Raw genomic sequence first — 20458 nt, forward strand, 5'->3', positions numbered from 1 at the left:
TATTAGTCCTATTCGATGCTGCAATAATGGACGTATGGCTAAAATTTTAACGAGAAACCCGATGCCCCACACAGCTGCACTGGTCCCAAATCCTGAAAAGTAAGACATTACTTGTCTTATTATTTATTTCTCTTTCCCATCACGGAAAAATGGTGTTCCGGACCTTTGAGGGGCAGGCCTTGCGCGGAGCCGAAGCTAGTACCTACGTAGATGCCCTTTTGACACATGGTGGGCAACAAATAACCCAACCAATAATTTTGTCGCATTGCGTATGTTCTGTCCCTCATGGACGCATGCGTATAACTCATCTATAGGATTCTACCATGTTGGAGTCAAATGAGCTAGGTTATTACCTAAGTGAAAGCGATGGGCTAAGTACTGTGCTATGGGATAAATAAGTTTTTGGCAAAAATTTAATTTTTGGTACAAGCTTTTATCGCTGACTGTACTTTTCTTACGACAGACAACTATACTCATCGAGACAATTCTAAAAACCCCTAACACAATTAGGTTGCGTTGTTTCATCACAGAGTTCCTATGGCCACCTCCTGTCTCCATCATCAGATCAGTTCGACAGTATCATATTATTGTATTGTCATCAGAACTACATACAGCTGCCAATTTTCATGACGCTACGATCCTTGGAAGATGGTTAAATTGGTTACCTTAGATTCCATTACATGTTAGTTACATACAGGTCGAGAGTTCCTATGGCCAGCTCCCGTCTCCATCATTAGATCAGTTCGACAGTACCATAATATTATTGTATTGTCATCAGAACTACATAAGTACAGCTGCCAATTTTCATGACGCTACGATCCTTGGAAGATGGTTAAATTAGTTACCTTAGATTCCATTACATAGTTACATACAGGTCGACCTAATAAAAGCTTGTTAAAAACCGGACGCCTGCCTAATAAAACGGTATACAATTTTACTTTTGGCAGACGGTGATAATTCACCGTCTAATCCCTCACATAGGGTAATCCCTCACAAGTTGGGCTCCCACAAAAAGCGACATCTAGGATGGCTCGAGGGCAACACCGGTGTGAGCGACTCGAGAGGTGTGCGCCGCTTTCTTATTTAATTATTAATGTAACTTAATCTAACAGCGCAATACCTACTTAGTATTGCAAAGAAAAGACCTGCAAAACTGTTTCAACAGGTTCAACTGCTGGAAAGGTTAGTACATTACATACCTAGGGAGGTGAATTCGTGAATATACCTACCTATAAGATAAACGTACTAGTGCTCGACATGCTAATGCCCAATGGATGGCACCTTGCTGTCACCTCTATTGACAGACTTAAGTTTCAAGATGACATGTACTGGGACCGCGTCGAGCAGTACGTTTACCTTACTTACTAATCTAAAAATATACTTATAGGTTTTCATTATTTGGCATTATCAAATACTATTTCCAAAGAGAATTTGAAATAGAGGCGGATTGTCGAAGTAAATTATGTAGCCACAGTAAATTTACTGCCATCTTTCGACAGAAGATTAAAACTGTTAGAACGCCATTTGACTTTGATCCTATCTTTCACTGATATGACTGTGTCAATTTATTAAATGTCAAAAATTAACGCCATCCAGCTTGGAGGATATAATCAAACGGAGACGCCATGTCTGTAATTTTCTGTACAAAACAGTCTGCCGATTTTTGCGGGGGAGGGGAGCGTCAAATGTATGCGTAACGTAAAAATAGCCATGTCAGATAAACGTCAGTCCATACATTGTGTATGACCGTTGGCCGCCTATTTTCGACAGAGGGGAAAGCCTGTTAATGGCTACTCCGTTTAGTTGTATCCTCCAAGCCATCCAGTCGAGACTAGGCCCAAGGTCCTATCAATCAATATCAAATAAAAAGGTGCAATCTTTTCGAGAGATGGTGTAAAAAAAATGTTTTTTTTTTTTTTATAAAATACTGCCTTAATTTTGAGAACAAGATTATCAAATAAAAATAATAGTTATATCCAAATTTTTAACATAACTATTGAAAACCGCGTGAAACTCACAATCATGTCGGTCACGTTTGCCCTTCAACAACTCTATTTTAAACATGTCGGCTGCAATACGTTACATTGGCTCATTCTAGCTCTATTGCTCTAATATATCCGGGCCGATATATCGTAAACGTTTGTAGAGGCCTTTCAGTAAAAAACAGTGAAGTACTTAATGGATTTAATGGAAACTTTACGCCAGATATCTAGGACCTTTGGTCCGCGTGTCATAATGACTTCAAGTACTTATCTTACCCCAGTTATCTAAAGTATTGATTGGAATTAAATATATAATCAAAAATACCGATTTTGTATTCAATCAGTAGGTACCTAGCTTTATTTAATACATAGGTACTTTCGACAAATTACTTAAAGTATATAAATCGAAAAAAATAATTAACACGTTACTCTGTCGTATTGAGTTTATTTTTTCAAAATTATTTTCTACACTTAATACAGATTTATAACCGTCAAACAGAATTATGTTCTTCATTGTATATTATATAAGAATGATGGCATGCTTTCAAATATTGCATATCAGAACAATCACAATAAATAACTACAAATAACAAGTAAGTAACATATCATAAATCCTTTAAAATTGTAGAGGAAAACAATAAATAAAAAAGAAGAGGTACTGAGGCGGTATAACATAAATATAATTACATGTAGCAATGCTGCTACAGCAATAAACTTACCTAGAATAAATAATTATTCATACTAATGACAAGTTATTTTAATTTATTTTCTAGCGGTTCACCTAAATGCTGATTGTTATTACCACGCATGTATTTTCCGTTGCCCCTGAGACAAATAAAAATACCTGCTTTATTTGCAAAGAGGTAACAGAAGATTGTACTTATATTAAGTATTTAATACTATATTTGTGTCGTAAAATAAATTTGTCCTAATTAAGAGTTAAGTACATAGGTAGTTTCCTTTCAATAAATATCAAATATATAAATAATACAAAGGCAAAAACTAATTTTTTTGTATATAAATAGGAAACAAATTGAGGACGTCACTGAAGTTTTTTTACTATAATTGAGCAGTGTTGTGAATGAATTACTAAAATTTTAAATATCATGCACTATTTTTATAGATGCGTTTGAATCTGATCATTAATATATATTTAGCAAACTATTTAGCACAGGTTAATGAAATTGTAATGGTCTACATACTTCAGTCTCATCACACTAATATGTACAAATTAAATTATATCAATGAATGTTACGAATAAAACCGAGCTGTTGGTGGGTGTGGCCGGGCTATCGTCGCAATGGCAGCTGTTTTCTTCTTTAAAGTCGTGATGGGTCGTAGTTTTAAGAAAAGCACTGCTGATACAGCGCACGAACATACTAATGTGGCAAGAAGCGCTCCGAGGGTCGCTGCGAACCCTGGAGTAGTCATGCAAACTAGACCAGGAGTGGGTACAATTCTAGGAGCAGCAGTTTCTTCTGTAGAATCTAAATTTAAATCTCCGGCGGAAACAACACGTATAACTCTGTTTACTCCTACTTCTTTCTCAGGCGATGTAGCACGGCGTTGTCTTCGCACTCTTCGCTCGTCTCTTCTTACTTCAGCGCCAACTGGGAAAGCGTCTATCTGAGGAGGCCCGTATTCGGCATGGGGAGCAATAACATTTTGACCACCATCAGAGCATTGCTCAGGGCAGCGATACCTGCAAATCTGTATAGTACATTGAAAGTGCACTTCCATTGAATCAGGGAACTTAAATGCTTGGAAGTGTGCATATGAAAGAACGGAAGCACTGGCCCCGAAATTCTTAATCTTCGTAAATCTTGACATTAGCTTCGGTCGTGTTACACAGCCTCGCCTATCGACTAATTGTATAGGAGCGCGTTGACCGTCGTGGGCTACACAGTCTCGTACAAGCATGTCGAACTTCGCATCGTCATCCTTAATGGCCAATACCATGGTCATTGTTTGCCCAATCTTTACCAGACCTGATACTTCAGAGGCCCATGGTCCTTTACCCACTTGGATTTGCATCCAGCATCCAACGTTATCACCAGCAAAATCGGCGCGTACAACATCTAACATATCTACTGGGAAAGGTCGGAAAGTGACTGCTTTTTCATACTGATCGTGCCACGTGCAACGTAATTTTCGAGCCTGATCCCAAACCTCCTGGACCTGTGGGTCGTATTGAATAACTATTACATTTTCAAAGTATGTACCAGCGGCCGTCACGTCTCCTCTATATCTAGGATCCCCACTACCCGCCGTTCCACAAGCGTGAGCTCCAATCTCAAATGATGCTGTTGTTCTGCCCAGGTTGGGTGGCAGGTGGACGCATTGATGATTGGAATAATGCCCTTTAGAGAAAACTATTCCAAAGAACGGTTTGTCAAAACTGAGAAAAACTCGCATGGCATTCTTTTCACACTTGACGTCCAAAGAAACAATTTTAGGCATATCAGGAGCAGGAGCCGGCCACACATCTCCGGCACCACTGAACACTTTGTCGCTGGCAGATGTTTGAGCGTCGGCCGGTGCAGCAGATTGAGGGGGCGGACCTCTAAAGCCAGGTCCTATGTCGTTCTTATGATGACTAACTGGGGGCCCGAGAGCAAATGGTTTCGAGTGGATAGGATGATGATTCGTGATCCTCGGCATACCTGGAACCCCAAAGTAATATTTCATTAGTTACCTATATTCATTATTACCTATTCAGTTATCCTATTAAATATTATACATTTATTTATAATATCTTTATTGTATCTACGAAAGAAAAACATATCGTACAAAAAGCGGACTTAATGCAATGGTATTCTCTACCAGTCAACCTTAAGGTACTGAGATTGTGGGAGGTGCGCCGAGGTCGCGGGTTCGAACCCCGGCTCGTACCAATGAGTTTTTCGGAACTTATGTACGAAATATCATTTGATATTTACCAGTCGCTTTTCGGTGAAGGAAAACATCGTGAGGAAACCGGACTAATCTCAATACGGACTTAGTTTACCCTCTGGGTTGGAAGGTCAGATGGCAGTCGCTTTCGTAAAAACTAGTGCCCACGCCAATTACTGAGATTAGTTGCCAAGCGGACCCTAGGCTCCCATGAGCCGCGGCAAAAAATGCCGGGATAACGCGAGGAAGATGACGATGATGACGGAATTAGCCACATTGACCTTATAACTCTTGTAAGTTACTAATATATCATGGATTTTTTTTTTATAAATAATTATTTAATTAAATTTTTATAACTATTAGCATAAAACATAATAACTTTGGTTCAGACGTTCTGATGACTTACCTAATGCGTGGTGTTGCTGATGATGTGGTGGGTTTTGTCTTCTGTTGTGTGGAGGTGGCGCTGGCGGCGGGGGTCCGTTGTACGCGTGGCTCGGCGTCTCTCGCTCCGAGGACTCCATGGCCAGCTGGTCAGCCGATGGCTCGACGGCATTGCTGGAGTCTGCGTTACCACCTCCGCCACCCCCGCCACTCTCGTTTGATGTTTGGTCGCTGAGAGCTCCACTCTGAAATTTACAAATATTTGTTTTGTAGGTAACTAATAATAGCTTTTTGCCGAAGTACTTTTTAGGGTTCCGTACCTGAAAACGAAAAAACGGAACCCTTATAGGCCTTATAGGATCACTCGTGCTTCTGTCTGTCTGTCTGTTCGTCTGTCACAGCGTATTTTCTCCGAAACTACTGGACCAATTAAGTTGAAATTTGGCACACATCTATGTAAGTTTGTGACCCAAAGATGGACGTGTAACGTAAATAAATGAATTTTAAATATGTAGGCCATTTTTGTGGGGTAAATGAAAAAATTAAAAAATAAAGTTTTTCAAACTATATCGTGTTACATATCAAATGAAAGAGCTCATTGTAAGAATCTCAAATATATTTGTTTATAATTTTAGGATAAATAGTTTAGCAGTTATTCAAGAAAATAGGCAAAAAATTACCATTCCCCCTTATTTCCGAAAATACTAGGACTAAAATTTTGAAAAAAATTAACAAAATAGTTTTTTATCTATAGATGACAGGAAAACCTATTAGAAATGTGCCGTTAAGCGTGAGTCGGACTTAATGTACGGAACCCTTGGAACGCGAGTCCGACTCGCACTTGGCCGGTTTTTTTTTATTTTTAGAAAATAAATGCGTTGAATGGATATATGTTACCATAAATTAGGAGTGCACGAGCGGGCAGATTTATTGCACTATGTCAATAACTTCAAAAAGCCGTGTAAAGGAACGAATTGGGTGAGGATTATTGCCATTATTGTTATTGGCCGTCATGCAATATAACTTTATTATAATCTATCTATATATATAAATGCAAGTGTCCTGACTGACTGACTGACTGACTGACTGATTCATCAACGCAGAGCCGAAACTACAAAAGATAGAAAGTTGAAATTTGCACACTAGGTTGCATTTATAAAGTGTACAAGAGATAAGAAGCGATTTTGAAAAATTCAACCCCTAAGGGGGTTAAAAAGGGGATGAAAGGTTGTATGGGGTACAAGTTTTATTTTAAGCTAGGGATTTGAAACTTTGTAAAAATGTATTACATTAAAAAACAAGAAAACTAATTTCAGCGTTTTTGAAAATTCATCCCCCTAGGTGGTGAAAAAGGGGTTGAAAGTTTGTATGGAGATCAAATATTTTTGTGAGTGTGGGACTTGAAACTTTGTATATGGGGATATTATTATAAGACAGAAAAAGTAATTTCAGCGTTTTTGAAAATTCATCCCCTAACAGGGTTAAAAAGGGGTTGAAAGTTGAATCAATTACAAATGCTTTGAAACTTCTTAGAAAGGCATAGTAGCCAATTACAAAATAAAGTAATTGCGACGTTTTTGGAAATTCAATCCCTAAGGGGGTTAAAAAGGGGATGAAAGTTCGTCTTGGGGTGCAAATTTCATTTTAAGCTAGGAACTTGAAACTTTGCAAATAGATATTAAATTTAAATACAAGAAAACTAATTTCAGCGTTTTTGAAATTTCATCCCCTAAGGTGGTGAAAAAAGGGTTGAAAGTTTGTATGGATATCAAACATTTATTCGAGCGCGGGACTTGAATCTTTGTATTTGGGGATATTATTAAAAGACAGGAAAAGTAATTTCAGCGTTTTGTAAAATTCATCCCCTAACAGGGTTAAAAAGGGGTTGAAAGTTTGTATGTGGTTCAAATTTTATTTTAAGCTAGGTACTTGAAACTTCGGAAGAAGATATATTATTAAAACACAAGAAAACTAATTTCAGCGTTTTTGAAAATTCATCCCGTAAGGTGGTGAAAAAGGGGTTGAAAGTTTGTATGGATATCAAACATTTTTTCGAACGCGGGACTTGAATCTTTGTATTTGGGGATATTATTAAAAGACAGGAAAAGTAATTTCAGCGTTTTGTACAATTTATCCCCTAACAGGGTTAAAAAGGAGTTGAAAACTTGTATCCATAACAAATGCTTTGAAACTTCTTAGAAAGGCATAATAGCCGATTACAAAATAAAGTAATTGCAACGTTTTTGGAAATTCAACCCCTAAGGGAGTTAAAAAGGGGATGAAAGTTCGTCTTGGGGTGCAAATTTTATATTAGGTAGGAACTTGAAAATTTGCAAAAAGATATTAAATTTAAACACAAGAAAACTAATTTCAGCGTTTTTGAAAATTCATCCCCTAAGGTGATGATAAACGGGTTGAAAATTTGTATGGATATCAAACATTTTTTCGAGCGCGGGACTTGAATCTTTGTATTTGGGGATATTATTAAAAGACAGGAAAAGTAATTTCAGCGTTTTGTAAAATGCATCCCCTATCAGGGTTAAAAAGGGGTTGAAAGTTTGAATCCATTACAAATGCTTTGAAACTTCTTAGAAAGGCATAATAGCCGATCACAAAATAAAGTGATTGCGACGTTTTTTGGAAATTCAACCCCTAAGGGGGTTAAAAAGGGCATGAAAGTTCGTCTTGGGGTGCAAAGTTCATTTTAAGCTAGGAACTTGAAACTTTGCAAATAGATATTAAATTTAAATACAAGAAAACTAATTTCAGCGTTTTTGAAAATTCATCCCCTAAGGTGGTGAAAAAAGGGTTGAAAGTTTGTATGGATATCAAACATTTTTTCGAGCGCGGGACTTGAATCTTTGTATTTGGGGATATTATTAGAAGACAATACAAGTAATATCAGCGTTTTGTAAAATTCATCCCCTAACAGGTTTAAAAAGGGGTTGAAAGTTTGTACGGGGTTCAAATTTTATTTTAAGCTAGGAACTTGAAAATTCATAAAAAGGTATTATTTTAAAACGGAAAATGAAAATTCAGCGTTTTGAACATTTATATCTCAGGTGGTGGTTTGTATGGAGTTCAAACATTTTTGTGAGAACGGAGCTTGAATCTTTGTACAGAGGCATATTATTAAAATACAAGAAAAGTCATCATGGTTAAAAAGGGGTTGAAAGTTTATATAGGGTTCAAATTTTATTTACTTCAAACTTCGTAAATAGGTAGTTCGGTAGTAGGTTTTACTAAATAGAGGACATGAAAATCTTCTAAGGGGGTTGAGAGGGATTATGTCGAGAACAATTTTATTTAGTTAGGGGCTAGAAACTTCGTAGGTTGTGAAAGACAAGTCTCATGCGTTGTATACTTAATATTAATAATTAACAAATGATTAACCGTCCTACTGCAATATTTTGCTGCATAATGTTCTAAGCTAATGTAGAATATATAACCACCAATATACAAATCCACGCGTACGAAGTCGCGGGCAACAGCTAGTAATCTATATATATAAATGCAAGTGTCCTGACTGACTGACTGACTGACTGACTGATTCATCAACGCAGAGCCGAAACTACAAAAGATAGAAAGTTGAAATTTGCACACTAGGTTGCATTTATAAAGTGTACAAGAGATAAGAAGCGATTTTGAAAAATTCAACCCCTAAGGGGGTTAAAAAGGGGATGAAAGGTTGTATGGGGTACAAGTTTTATTTTAAGCTAGGGATTTGAAACTTTGTAAAAATGTATTACATTAAAAAACAAGAAAACTAATTTCAGCGTTTTTGAAAATTCATCCCCCTAGGTGGTGAAAAAGGGGTTGAAAGTTTGTATGGAGATCAAATATTTTTGTGAGTGTGGGACTTGAAACTTTGTATATGGGGATATTATTATAAGACAGAAAAAGTAATTTCAGCGTTTTTGAAAATTCATCCCCTAACAGGGTTAAAAAGGGGTTGAAAGTTGAATCAATTACAAATGCTTTGAAACTTCTTAGAAAGGCATAGTAGCCAATTACAAAATAAAGTAATTGCGACGTTTTTGGAAATTCAATCCCTAAGGGGGTTAAAAAGGGGATGAAAGTTCGTCTTGGGGTGCAAATTTCATTTTAAGCTAGGAACTTGAAACTTTGCAAATAGATATTAAATTTAAATACAAGAAAACTAATTTCAGCGTTTTTGAAATTTCATCCCCTAAGGTGGTGAAAAAAGGGTTGAAAGTTTGTATGGATATCAAACATTTATTCGAGCGCGGGACTTGAATCTTTGTATTTGGGGATATTATTAAAAGACAGGAAAAGTAATTTCAGCGTTTTGTAAAATTCATCCCCTAACAGGGTTAAAAAGGGGTTGAAAGTTTGTATGTGGTTCAAATTTTATTTTAAGCTAGGTACTTGAAACTTCGGAAGAAGATATATTATTAAAACACAAGAAAACTAATTTCAGCGTTTTTGAAAATTCATCCCGTAAGGTGGTGAAAAAGGGGTTGAAAGTTTGTATGGATATCAAACATTTTTTCGAACGCGGGACTTGAATCTTTGTATTTGGGGATATTATTAAAAGACAGGAAAAGTAATTTCAGCGTTTTGTACAATTTATCCCCTAACAGGGTTAAAAAGGAGTTGAAAACTTGTATCCATAACAAATGCTTTGAAACTTCTTAGAAAGGCATAATAGCCGATTACAAAATAAAGTAATTGCAACGTTTTTGGAAATTCAACCCCTAAGGGAGTTAAAAAGGGGATGAAAGTTCGTCTTGGGGTGCAAATTTTATATTAGGTAGGAACTTGAAAATTTGCAAAAAGATATTAAATTTAAACACAAGAAAACTAATTTCAGCGTTTTTGAAAATTCATCCCCTAAGGTGATGATAAACGGGTTGAAAATTTGTATGGATATCAAACATTTTTTCGAGCGCGGGACTTGAATCTTTGTATTTGGGGATATTATTAAAAGACAGGAAAAGTAATTTCAGCGTTTTGTAAAATGCATCCCCTATCAGGGTTAAAAAGGGGTTGAAAGTTTGAATCCATTACAAATGCTTTGAAACTTCTTAGAAAGGCATAATAGCCGATCACAAAATAAAGTGATTGCGACGTTTTTTGGAAATTCAACCCCTAAGGGGGTTAAAAAGGGCATGAAAGTTCGTCTTGGGGTGCAAAGTTCATTTTAAGCTAGGAACTTGAAACTTTGCAAATAGATATTAAATTTAAATACAAGAAAACTAATTTCAGCGTTTTTGAAAATTCATCCCCTAAGGTGGTGAAAAAAGGGTTGAAAGTTTGTATGGATATCAAACATTTTTTCGAGCGCGGGACTTGAATCTTTGTATTTGGGGATATTATTAGAAGACAATACAAGTAATATCAGCGTTTTGTAAAATTCATCCCCTAACAGGTTTAAAAAGGGGTTGAAAGTTTGTACGGGGTTCAAATTTTATTTTAAGCTAGGAACTTGAAAATTCATAAAAAGGTATTATTTTAAAACGGAAAATGAAAATTCAGCGTTTTGAACATTTATATCTCAGGTGGTGGTTTGTATGGAGTTCAAACATTTTTGTGAGAACGGAGCTTGAATCTTTGTACAGAGGCATATTATTAAAATACAAGAAAAGTCATCATGGTTAAAAAGGGGTTGAAAGTTTATATAGGGTTCAAATTTTATTTACTTCAAACTTCGTAAATAGGTAGTTCGGTAGTAGGTTTTACTAAATAGAGGACATGAAAATCTTCTAAGGGGGTTGAGAGGGATTATGTCGAGAACAATTTTATTTAGTTAGGGGCTAGAAACTTCGTAGGTTGTGAAAGACAAGTCTCATGCGTTGTATACTTAATATTAATAATTAACAAATGATTAACCGTCCTACTGCAATATTTTGCTGCATAATGTTCTAAGCTAATGTAGAATATATAACCACCAATATACAAATCCACGCGTACGAAGTCGCGGGCAACAGCTAGTCATTCTTATGTTTGTCTTTACCCATAACAGAAAAAAGGTGTACCGGACATTTGGGAGGCGTACGCGGAGCCAAAGCCAACACGTAGAGTGTTGTAGAGGCCATTTTGACACTTTTTAATAAATTTAAGGGAGTACGATTCTTAAATATTATTAATGTAATGTATTATACCTACATATTTAGAAAACTTCAGTTCTTTTCTAAATAGGTAGCTATCAAAAAAGAAGAACCTGCCCACAGTAGAACACCGTTCTCAAAAGCCAAGTTGAATTTCAAGGTACTCCTTAAATAAGTAAAAAAACTGCAAGAATTATTCTGACACGAAAATATCCACATTTCCCTCGTAGTATTTAAGCCACGGTCGGCTTTCACTGACTCGTGGGCGATATTTAAAGTGTTATTTAATACGACACACTGACCGTCTTTAATACATCTCTGGGGACACACCTGTATCAAAAGTTATGTGACAACGCAGATTGTAAATGCAACTTAATCGAGGTTACTAATACTAATGCAGCCCGTCTTTCGCCGGGTCGGTCGGACTCCTGGGGGCATGAATGGAATGATCTCGAGAAAGTTGTTCGTGATTCTGGTTTCGAATAACTTAAATCATTGCTCATTGGACCGCTCCGGTTTCCGATTTTTTTCCGGTTGAATCAAGACATGTTTATAGCTAATATTTTCTGTCACTGCATTTCTAACTCCATAATTATCGATGGTATAAATTATAGAAACATAGAAAATTAAAAACGATCGCATTTATTAAAGAGCTTCGTACAGCGTGGGTGGGTGGCCGGGCTATAAATAAAATATGTACAATTTCCACTAAAATCAAATTATCGGCGGCACTCTACAATTTGGAGTCATTGTGGGTGTTGACGGCAATTTTCGAACCTAGAATTAACGAATCGTCAGGTCTCTTATACCTCTCATTTGTTTTGCCTCAAGGAACAACATTAGAAAGTATTGCCTGCAAGAAGCGTGTAGAGCTTTTATATTACTTCGATAAAGATTTACGAGTGGCCTTATAAAGCACGTCGGTCCCGGCCTCCCGGTAAAGAGTGGAATCCAGTAATTATTTTAGAATGGGATCTGAGTTGATCCAGAGGATACCGGTGTACCAAATTATGTAATAAAAAGTACAGGAGAAAGTTTTAATGGAACGGAGATTAATCTTCGATGGTTATCTAAATGATAGCGGAGATGGCGTTTCATGCCTCGTTTGTAGTGTTGTATTCACAGAATAGTGTAATGACTTTTTTATTTTCAATCTGATAGGGTTAAGCGGCGTCAACTTCCTGAGGAATTAGTATAGTAGTCCAATTTTCTACAAATTTTCTACACAAGCAACAGAGTTTGATTATCGCACGATATATATATATTAAGTAACATTGTTTTGTATAGAGGAAATTCCTTCCCCACTTCTGCGGAGAAATTAACACCCTGGCAAGGTTTCCTCAGGGAAGCACCGTATGATGGGGTTCTTCGAGAAATTAGTGTACAGGTTATGAAAAGATTGACAACCCGTATGTAGTACCCTCGTCTAATGGTACATGTAACCTCCTTCCATGACACGGGCTGTATACTTGTTTGTAGGGTTGTTAAATATATCGGCCATGAATGATCATAATTTTTTACCTAAATATTAAGCAAGTAACACAACAAACGTGTCAATACGTTTCTACCATAGGACGACTTGTGCCATAATTCATAACTTAACGGCTAATTTGACAGGAGACTGATATGCTCGTAACACCAGGCAGGTACTTTATAAAACCTTTATAAATTATAAAACAATTAGACAACGAGCACAGCGGCAGGTAAGTTGTCGATACCCAAATACGACTAAGCACCGTAGCTAGAGTTCCGCGTATTCATTACCAGTACTGGTACAAGTATTTACTCGGGGAGTGGCACTCAAGAGCAGTGTGTCAGCGCGCGGTCGTTGATCTTAGCGGGCGAATTTCACTTTCATTCAATTACTTGAGATATAGTACTCTGCCGGTGTACTGATTTATGAGCAACACTGTATGTATGAGTGAAGCAAGCAAAAAAAATTGCGGCGCAAGTATCGTTTTTATCGATACTTGGTATCTGCCAGTCACCACCTCAGTAGTTTACGCTGGCGGATATGTTTTATGGTGAAAATGTAGTTTTACACATTATAATTTGAGAAAGTGCCAGTGATTGTCATTAATATGTATTCATTTCGCTTCGTTGAGTGACTATGTATCTTTCGAAATGAGAATTTATATTGTGCTCTGTAAAGGTACATAATTATAATGGATAGTACTATAGATGAGTGACTAAAGACGGCCATTATTGCAAAAGTAAAAAAAAGGAAGATACTTAATCAGGTCCTTAATATGATCGTAGGTATATTATATTAAATAAAAAATAATCTGTTAAATGTAATTCAATTTAGTTATAGTTTAAGATTGCTTATCATGATTGAATTACATATTTACTTAGCTATCTTATATTACTCTTATTTTAACCCCCGACCTTTAATAGTCAAGTAAAAATAATGCCCACACAGAACAGCTGATAATGCGGCGACCCCTCGCTTTTGCTCTATTGAGCGCTTTGATATGGCGCGGTGCCAAATATAGCGCATCCTGCCTGCCTGTACAAGATAGCTCATTTTTCAAACAGGCTTTTAAATCCTGATAAGTAGGTGTACCTACTTGATATTGTGTTCAAATTATTTGTAAATTAATTGAATACAATATCAAACAACATAGTTTCACATTCGTGACTAACATTCGGCGTTTGCATTTATCTCGTTAATTGCACGCTGATGTGAATTTTGAAACATGTTAAAGGATGATTAGAGAAATGAAAAGTATGTATGTTATGATTATGATATCTCTCAGACGAAACCGAGATCTCCATAGTTACGAAATTATCCCAGTCTATTAACTAGGTATTCTTCTCTATGAATGTTTTTTTGTACCTAGTAATAATTTAATAAAGCTAAGACAAATTTTTTGATATTTAAACTGAAATAAGGTGCTGGGGGACTATCCCGCAGTCAAAATTCCCCCTGCTTAGATATAATTACCTATAGGTATTTAAATTGACCGACTTACATACTAGTGATTATCAATGACACCATACATACATTTACGTTTTACTTCCGTCAAATATGGGAAGTTACATCTTACCAAAGGGGTGTTTTCACAACTGCCCCAGAGTTTTCTATTTTCACCTCCATTTTTTCAAACAGGGTACCCATTTGTCGGTCGCTTCAATGCTGAGCAGGATTTCAAGTTCAATGTGTGTCGTCGCTGTAGGTCGCGCGGTGACCGACCGCCGGGAAAGCCAGCTCTTACTCTTCACTACTATTGTCGTAAATCGACTCGGGTATTTTGCTATACGTGCCTCTTACTATTTGTGTCATCCTAGATATTTAGTCGATTTTGATCGACTAGCTTAGACACCAACGTTATATATTATGGGCGTTAGGTATACCAAATGATACTAAAGTAGCTATAAATATGATAAATTCAAGACGTAGCTATGAATGTAAATGGTCAAGGGTTACTTATAAATAAATAAATACATATTTGAAGACAAACTAAGGTTTGTTTTCTATGAAGTTACAAGGTGAAAATGTTGCACAGGCTGAATCAAATTTTCCTTGTCACTCGTTGCCCTCCCCTCTAGGCCACTGTTAAAACCCTGATTTTAAGTATAATATATAAAATTTACCAAACAGGCCATATTGAGCACGTTTTCTAATAAACTGTGTCAAAATTTTCATATAGACAACGATAAAGTTGAATAAAATTATCAATATAAATAATAATAAAAAACAGCTTATAAAAAATAATATACTGTATATTTTAAGATTCTAGATTTTTAATAACAGGACTTTAAGTTAAAACTTTCTGCTTTAAGGATGATGAGGATGATATTGATGACTAGCACTGCACTTACTTTTTAGTGCTGAGATTTATATCGCCTAAGAAAAAAATATCGCTTTTTGTTTAATGACACCCTCACTGAGGAAAACTGCCCTACTGCCAGAGGCTCTACTGAACGTATTATTTTTTCTGAAGTGAATAACTTCTTGCTGTTTACTAACTATTGCATAGTTAATTAACCTTTTTATTAGGTAACAATGTTGTTGTCGCTTAACCGTAGAAGTCAGGCGTTTGCACTAAGAACGTTTGTCGATCTAATTGCAATTGTGAGGCACACTATGCGCATCAATCGAGCCGCTTCGTTGTTTTGACAGTTCGATTTAATGTTTACATTGTTTAGAAGTTTACTTGTAGTCCCTGTTACCACCTACGATTATTAAGAGAGACAATATCACAAGTAAAAAAAATACATATATATTTTAACACATAGAAAATATTCATGAATATGGGATGTAACCTAACCTATCTAACCGGAATTCATACTCAAGACCCCCTTTTGCGAAGAGAGTATAACGACTACGTTTGATAATCGTTAACTGGAAACAGGAACATTTTTAGAGTACAAGCGTTAAAAAGTTGTGTCTACAATGTTAGTAAATAGAAACAGTTCAAGCGCCTTCTTACTTTCCACAGGGCAAAGCGGGTAAAGACTTAAAGAGTGGACACAGACGGAACTTGCCGCAGCGTCCGTCAGCGCAGTGGGTCGCCCGTGCCCATATTTGGACTGTTTACCCGGTCACCGTATTAGATTCTATGAGTCTGCTTCCTCGCGACTCCACCCTGGTTGTTTATGCTTTTTGTTACCCTAGTTCAGAGCTAAGTGCGCAATTAATTTAAACATGTTTAGAATTCGAAAGCATAAATATTTAAATTCAATGATTAGCCATTAACTTACTCAACATTACCATACTAAACATTGCTGGGCTTGAAAAAATAGTGATTCCAAACCGCTGTCTAATATATCAAATAATGAGGAATTAAAAAAGAGAACCACTGAGAGAATAGTGTAGGCAATATTAAGCAGCATATATTATATACCTACTTTTAATATATTCTGTGATACATTTACTTTTCACCAATCTATTATACACTTAGTCGATCTTTTAATTTACCCACCCGACAATTCGAAATTCATTTTATATATGTACTGTCAAACACGTGGTTCTGGTATTTGCTGTTCAAAATAGGAAAGGGTACTTCTGATGCACGTTTTCCCTACAACAAAATACTATATATGCTATGCTATAACAAAATACATCTTGGCAGGCGTAGCACAGAAGAAAACAAAGGCACCTGGCGGCCTAGCCAAGATGACAATCGCTATCGCTTCGCCAACGAATCGCTTTGTGTCTCTCTTTCACTCTGCCATATTATAGTGTGACAGTGACAGTTGCGTTTCGTTCGCTACGGAGCGTTAGCGATTGGCATGTTGTCTACGGGGCCTGCGGTAGTCAGAACAAAAGCCAGATTTTGTTGTCGTAAACAGAAGCCATCTAGATAAACTTGTCCACAAAACGGCAGCAGGCCACAGCAGGCGTAGGTTTTAAGCAAATTATTCCATTAAAAGCGCTCATTATGGTTCTAAAAATAAAATTATCATGAAAGACGATATCTTGAAATAATTCAGGCATCTACCGACTATTACAAATTAAGTGAATCCTGGACATTTGCATCCCTCAGTTCCCTGCTAACATTAAGAGGTAATTGAAAATTAAATGAGAGTGATGAATGGAAAATGAATTTCTTTATTCAGATGACGTCTTTGAAAATTTTATGCAAAACAAATATTCAATTCAAGACAATTTACCTACCTACTGGTTTAAAAAATGTATAAAGGAGCCATAATAAATAAATATGTATCACTCGTAGTTTAAGAGTCTTAGGGAATTTAATGCTAGTTATTAAAAAGTTGACAATTGATTTGTTTCTAATTGACTGAATGTAAAAGTCCGGGAAGAAAACAAACTTTTAGTCATGTTAGAGAAACCTAAGAAAACTTAGGCAAACTTTCGTTACTCATTTAGAAAAGCGGTGTCCAATAAAATTGATGTTAAACATTATTGCAAATTGTGAAAATAGTGGGCACAAGCGAGATGGAGTGCACCATAAGCGGTAAGTGTCTCGATTAAAAATCATTAACTTTCATGCGGTGAGTACGCTCTACTTACGTGTTGTATTTGAACGATGGTTTTGGATCAAGATGCACCAAAAAAAAAAAAAACAACATATTGTTAATGCGAGGAAATAAGTTGTAGCACCACTAATTAAGAAGTAAAGTTAAAAATGCATTTTAAAGATCAACGCCGTCGCGTTTTTTTATTATAGATTAATTTTAAGGGTACCTACATTTTAGCTGTTACTTTTTTTTTGTGCATGTCTTTCTTTTAACAAACATACGGCTTGATGGTAAGCAATTTCTGTACCCTATGGACGCCTGCAACTAGTGTGGTGAGGCGTTAAGTAGGTACATGCGGGTTGTTTTGTTACTGCTCAAAATATTGTTTAAATAAAGATATGACAATCTTTCGGAGCGTCACCCGACTTACTCTTTACCAAATTATGTACCTATTAGCAACGTCGATTTAAAAATCGATGATTATCAATATTAAAGTACTGATTTAAGAAGTTTACGAGCATATTATTATCGGGGAAAGCCCTTTAAATTTTGAAAGTAAATGCAAATATTACAAAACGTAAGCGAGTGTTACATCCTAATACATAAAGCCTTCATTAGTAGCTACTACGTTAAATTTAGTGTGACTAGATTAGTAAGGAAATGTCAGCGGACCCTGGTTTTCAGGTCAGTTCAACAGGGGGGAGCAAGGTTGCAAACATTATAAAATATGTTGCATGCAACACTAACGTAAAATATGATAAGAAATCATGGTAAAATTATTCTTCATTCAATAACGTTTTTGATTATAACATTTACTATTAAAGCTTAGAAATAAATTAAAACGAAAATCAATAATTTCAGGTAATAATAATACGCATATCAATAAGTATAGAGTCCGCCCGCGGCTGGTTCCGTGTTGAAGTCGTTCAACTGCCTCGCACCCACTCCCCCATAATATTCCCATACTAATATTAGGCAACCATTATTGTAACCCCCTACGGAATGAATTCTGGGACAAAAACAATCATATTTCCTATTCCAGGTTAAAAATCTATGTGCTAAATTACATCGAAATTTATTGAAGATGTTTTTATAATACTCATTAGTAACTAGGATTAATTTAAAGAGTTAGATTTCTGTGGCGCCTATCGTAACCTTTTATTTTTTTGACAGAGATTGGAATTACTCCTCATTCATATTGGCACGGGTAGTAATGTGTAATTTAATATGTAGTTTAGTTCATATTGTAGTTCATATGTATGAGGTGAAATTTCAATCATACATACCTACGTACAAACGTACCTAATAATTTGTGTAAAACAAATAGAGTACGTATAATAAAGCTATCAATGCAGCCAGCTTTATTATATAAAGAGATGGGTCACTTACGTATTCATAAGAAGTAGCAAACGTGACAACAATAAATTATAATGTAGTCTGTTGATTGGTGGTTATTGTGTAGGTAGGCCCCCGGGCAGTGACCCACCAATCGTCAGTGTTTACATTCGTACACCTACACCTACCTTTATAAAATTAACGATTGTCTTTAGAACATTAATTACTGTAGGCAACTGTCTTCACTTAGTTAACGTCTTGTGATTATTGCCGGGCAATATGTACGTTTTTAAAATTTAAGTTTAATCCTGACTAATCTATCCCATCAAAAACATTACATGTAAAAAGGTGCAAGTCTCGCAACGCTTTTACTACAAAAAAGTTTTGAGATGTAATGTGAAACCAAGTCGGTTATTTTAATCAGTGCCAGGGGGTGTTAAAACCGTATCAATAAGATACCTTTAATTTGTAATACGTATAATGACTTGGCCATCGCACGGCTGCATAATGACATAAGGATCATCGTCACCTATTAAAAATAAAATAATTCTAATTAAACATAACACTAGCGCTAATTGCAGTTTGAGCATTACACGAGTACGGTACGAGTAAAGCATTATGTGCGATTGCCAAGTCTTTATATGTATTACAAATTAAAGATATCTTATTGATACGGTTTTAACACCCCCTGGCACTGATTAAAATAACCGACTTGGTTTCACATTACATCTCAAAATTTTTTTGTAGTAAAAGCGTTGCGAGACTTGCACCTTTTTACATGTAATGTTTTTGATGGGATCTCATCTCTTTTTGTAGGCAGTCCTTCTTTTCGGGTACTCATACCCATACTCATCATCATTCAATTTAAGAGCTGGGCTCTTGTCGGTGCAGCGTGATGAATTTGTCTCCACCTTGGTCGATCCGAAGCCAGCCCTTTAGCGTCCTGGTACGACACGGCCCCTACATGCTCCTTCACTTGGCTCATATAACTTTTTCTTGGTCTTCCCCTCCTTCTTCTTCCATTTATTTTCCCTTCTATGATGTTTCTGATGAAGTGGTCGTGTCGTAGCAGGTGGCCGATCATTTTTCCTCTTCTATTTTTAATAATGTCCATTAAACTTCTCTTTTCATTCACTCTGTTCAGGACGGCTTCATTGGTCACTCTTTCCGTCCACTTTATTCCTTCCATCCTTCGCCAGCACCACATTTCAAATGCTTGTAGATATTTTTGATCTCTCTTATTTAGCGTCCATGTCTCACATGCATATAGTGCGATGGACCATATATATGTTTTCATAAATCTTTTCCTTATGTTTAAGGATATACGTGATTTAAATAGGTTTTTCTTTTTATAGAAGGTCTGTTTAGCCATTGCAATTCTTGCTTTTATATCTGGAGTACATCTTGAGTTTTCTGTTATGATACTTCCCAAATATTTAAAGTTTTTGACTTGTTCTATATTTATTCCCCTTATTTTCAGCTCACTCTTTATATTACCTATCTTAGACACTTCCATGAATTTAGTTTTATTGTTATTAATTTTTAGACCAAATTCTCTAAATATTTTATCCATTGTATTTACCAACTTCTCTAATTGTATGTTGTTATTAGCTAAGGCTGCAATATCATAACTAAACATATCTTCATCCATACTCACATCGTACATTGTAGTGTACCTTTACTTTACCTACTGTTTGTAGGAACTGCAACAGTAACTTTGTAATATCATATATTTATATGGGATTACAAACTTACTTATGCAGTTCTTAGATCTTTAAAACGTGACTGATATTGCAATATTTTTAGGTTTACCCTTTATGTGGCCATTAAAGTCTAACTCTGTACCAAATTTCAGCTCTCTGAGTT

The 20458-nt window shown here is 36.1% G+C and overlaps 1 protein-coding gene across 1 annotated transcript in view; it reads right to left on the bottom strand.

Moving 5' to 3' along the window:
* Nucleotides 1-3121: 3121 nt before the first annotated feature.
* LOC134658256 (uncharacterized) overlaps nucleotides 3122-20458 on the bottom strand; it is a 49896-nt gene continuing 32559 nt past the window's right edge. Inside the window, exons 3-4 of the mRNA XM_063513872.1 lie at nucleotides 5281-5503; nucleotides 3122-4645 (exon numbers count right to left, since the gene is read on the bottom strand). Coding sequence (XP_063369942.1) covers nucleotides 3234-4645; nucleotides 5281-5503 — 1635 coding nt within the window. The 3' untranslated portion in view covers nucleotides 3122-3233. The remainder of the gene's footprint in view (nucleotides 4646-5280; nucleotides 5504-20458) is intronic.

The sequence above is a fragment of the Cydia amplana genome, chromosome 2 (genome assembly GCF_948474715.1).
Source record: "Cydia amplana chromosome 2, ilCydAmpl1.1, whole genome shotgun sequence".
Lineage (NCBI taxonomy): Eukaryota > Metazoa > Arthropoda > Insecta > Lepidoptera > Tortricidae > Cydia > Cydia amplana.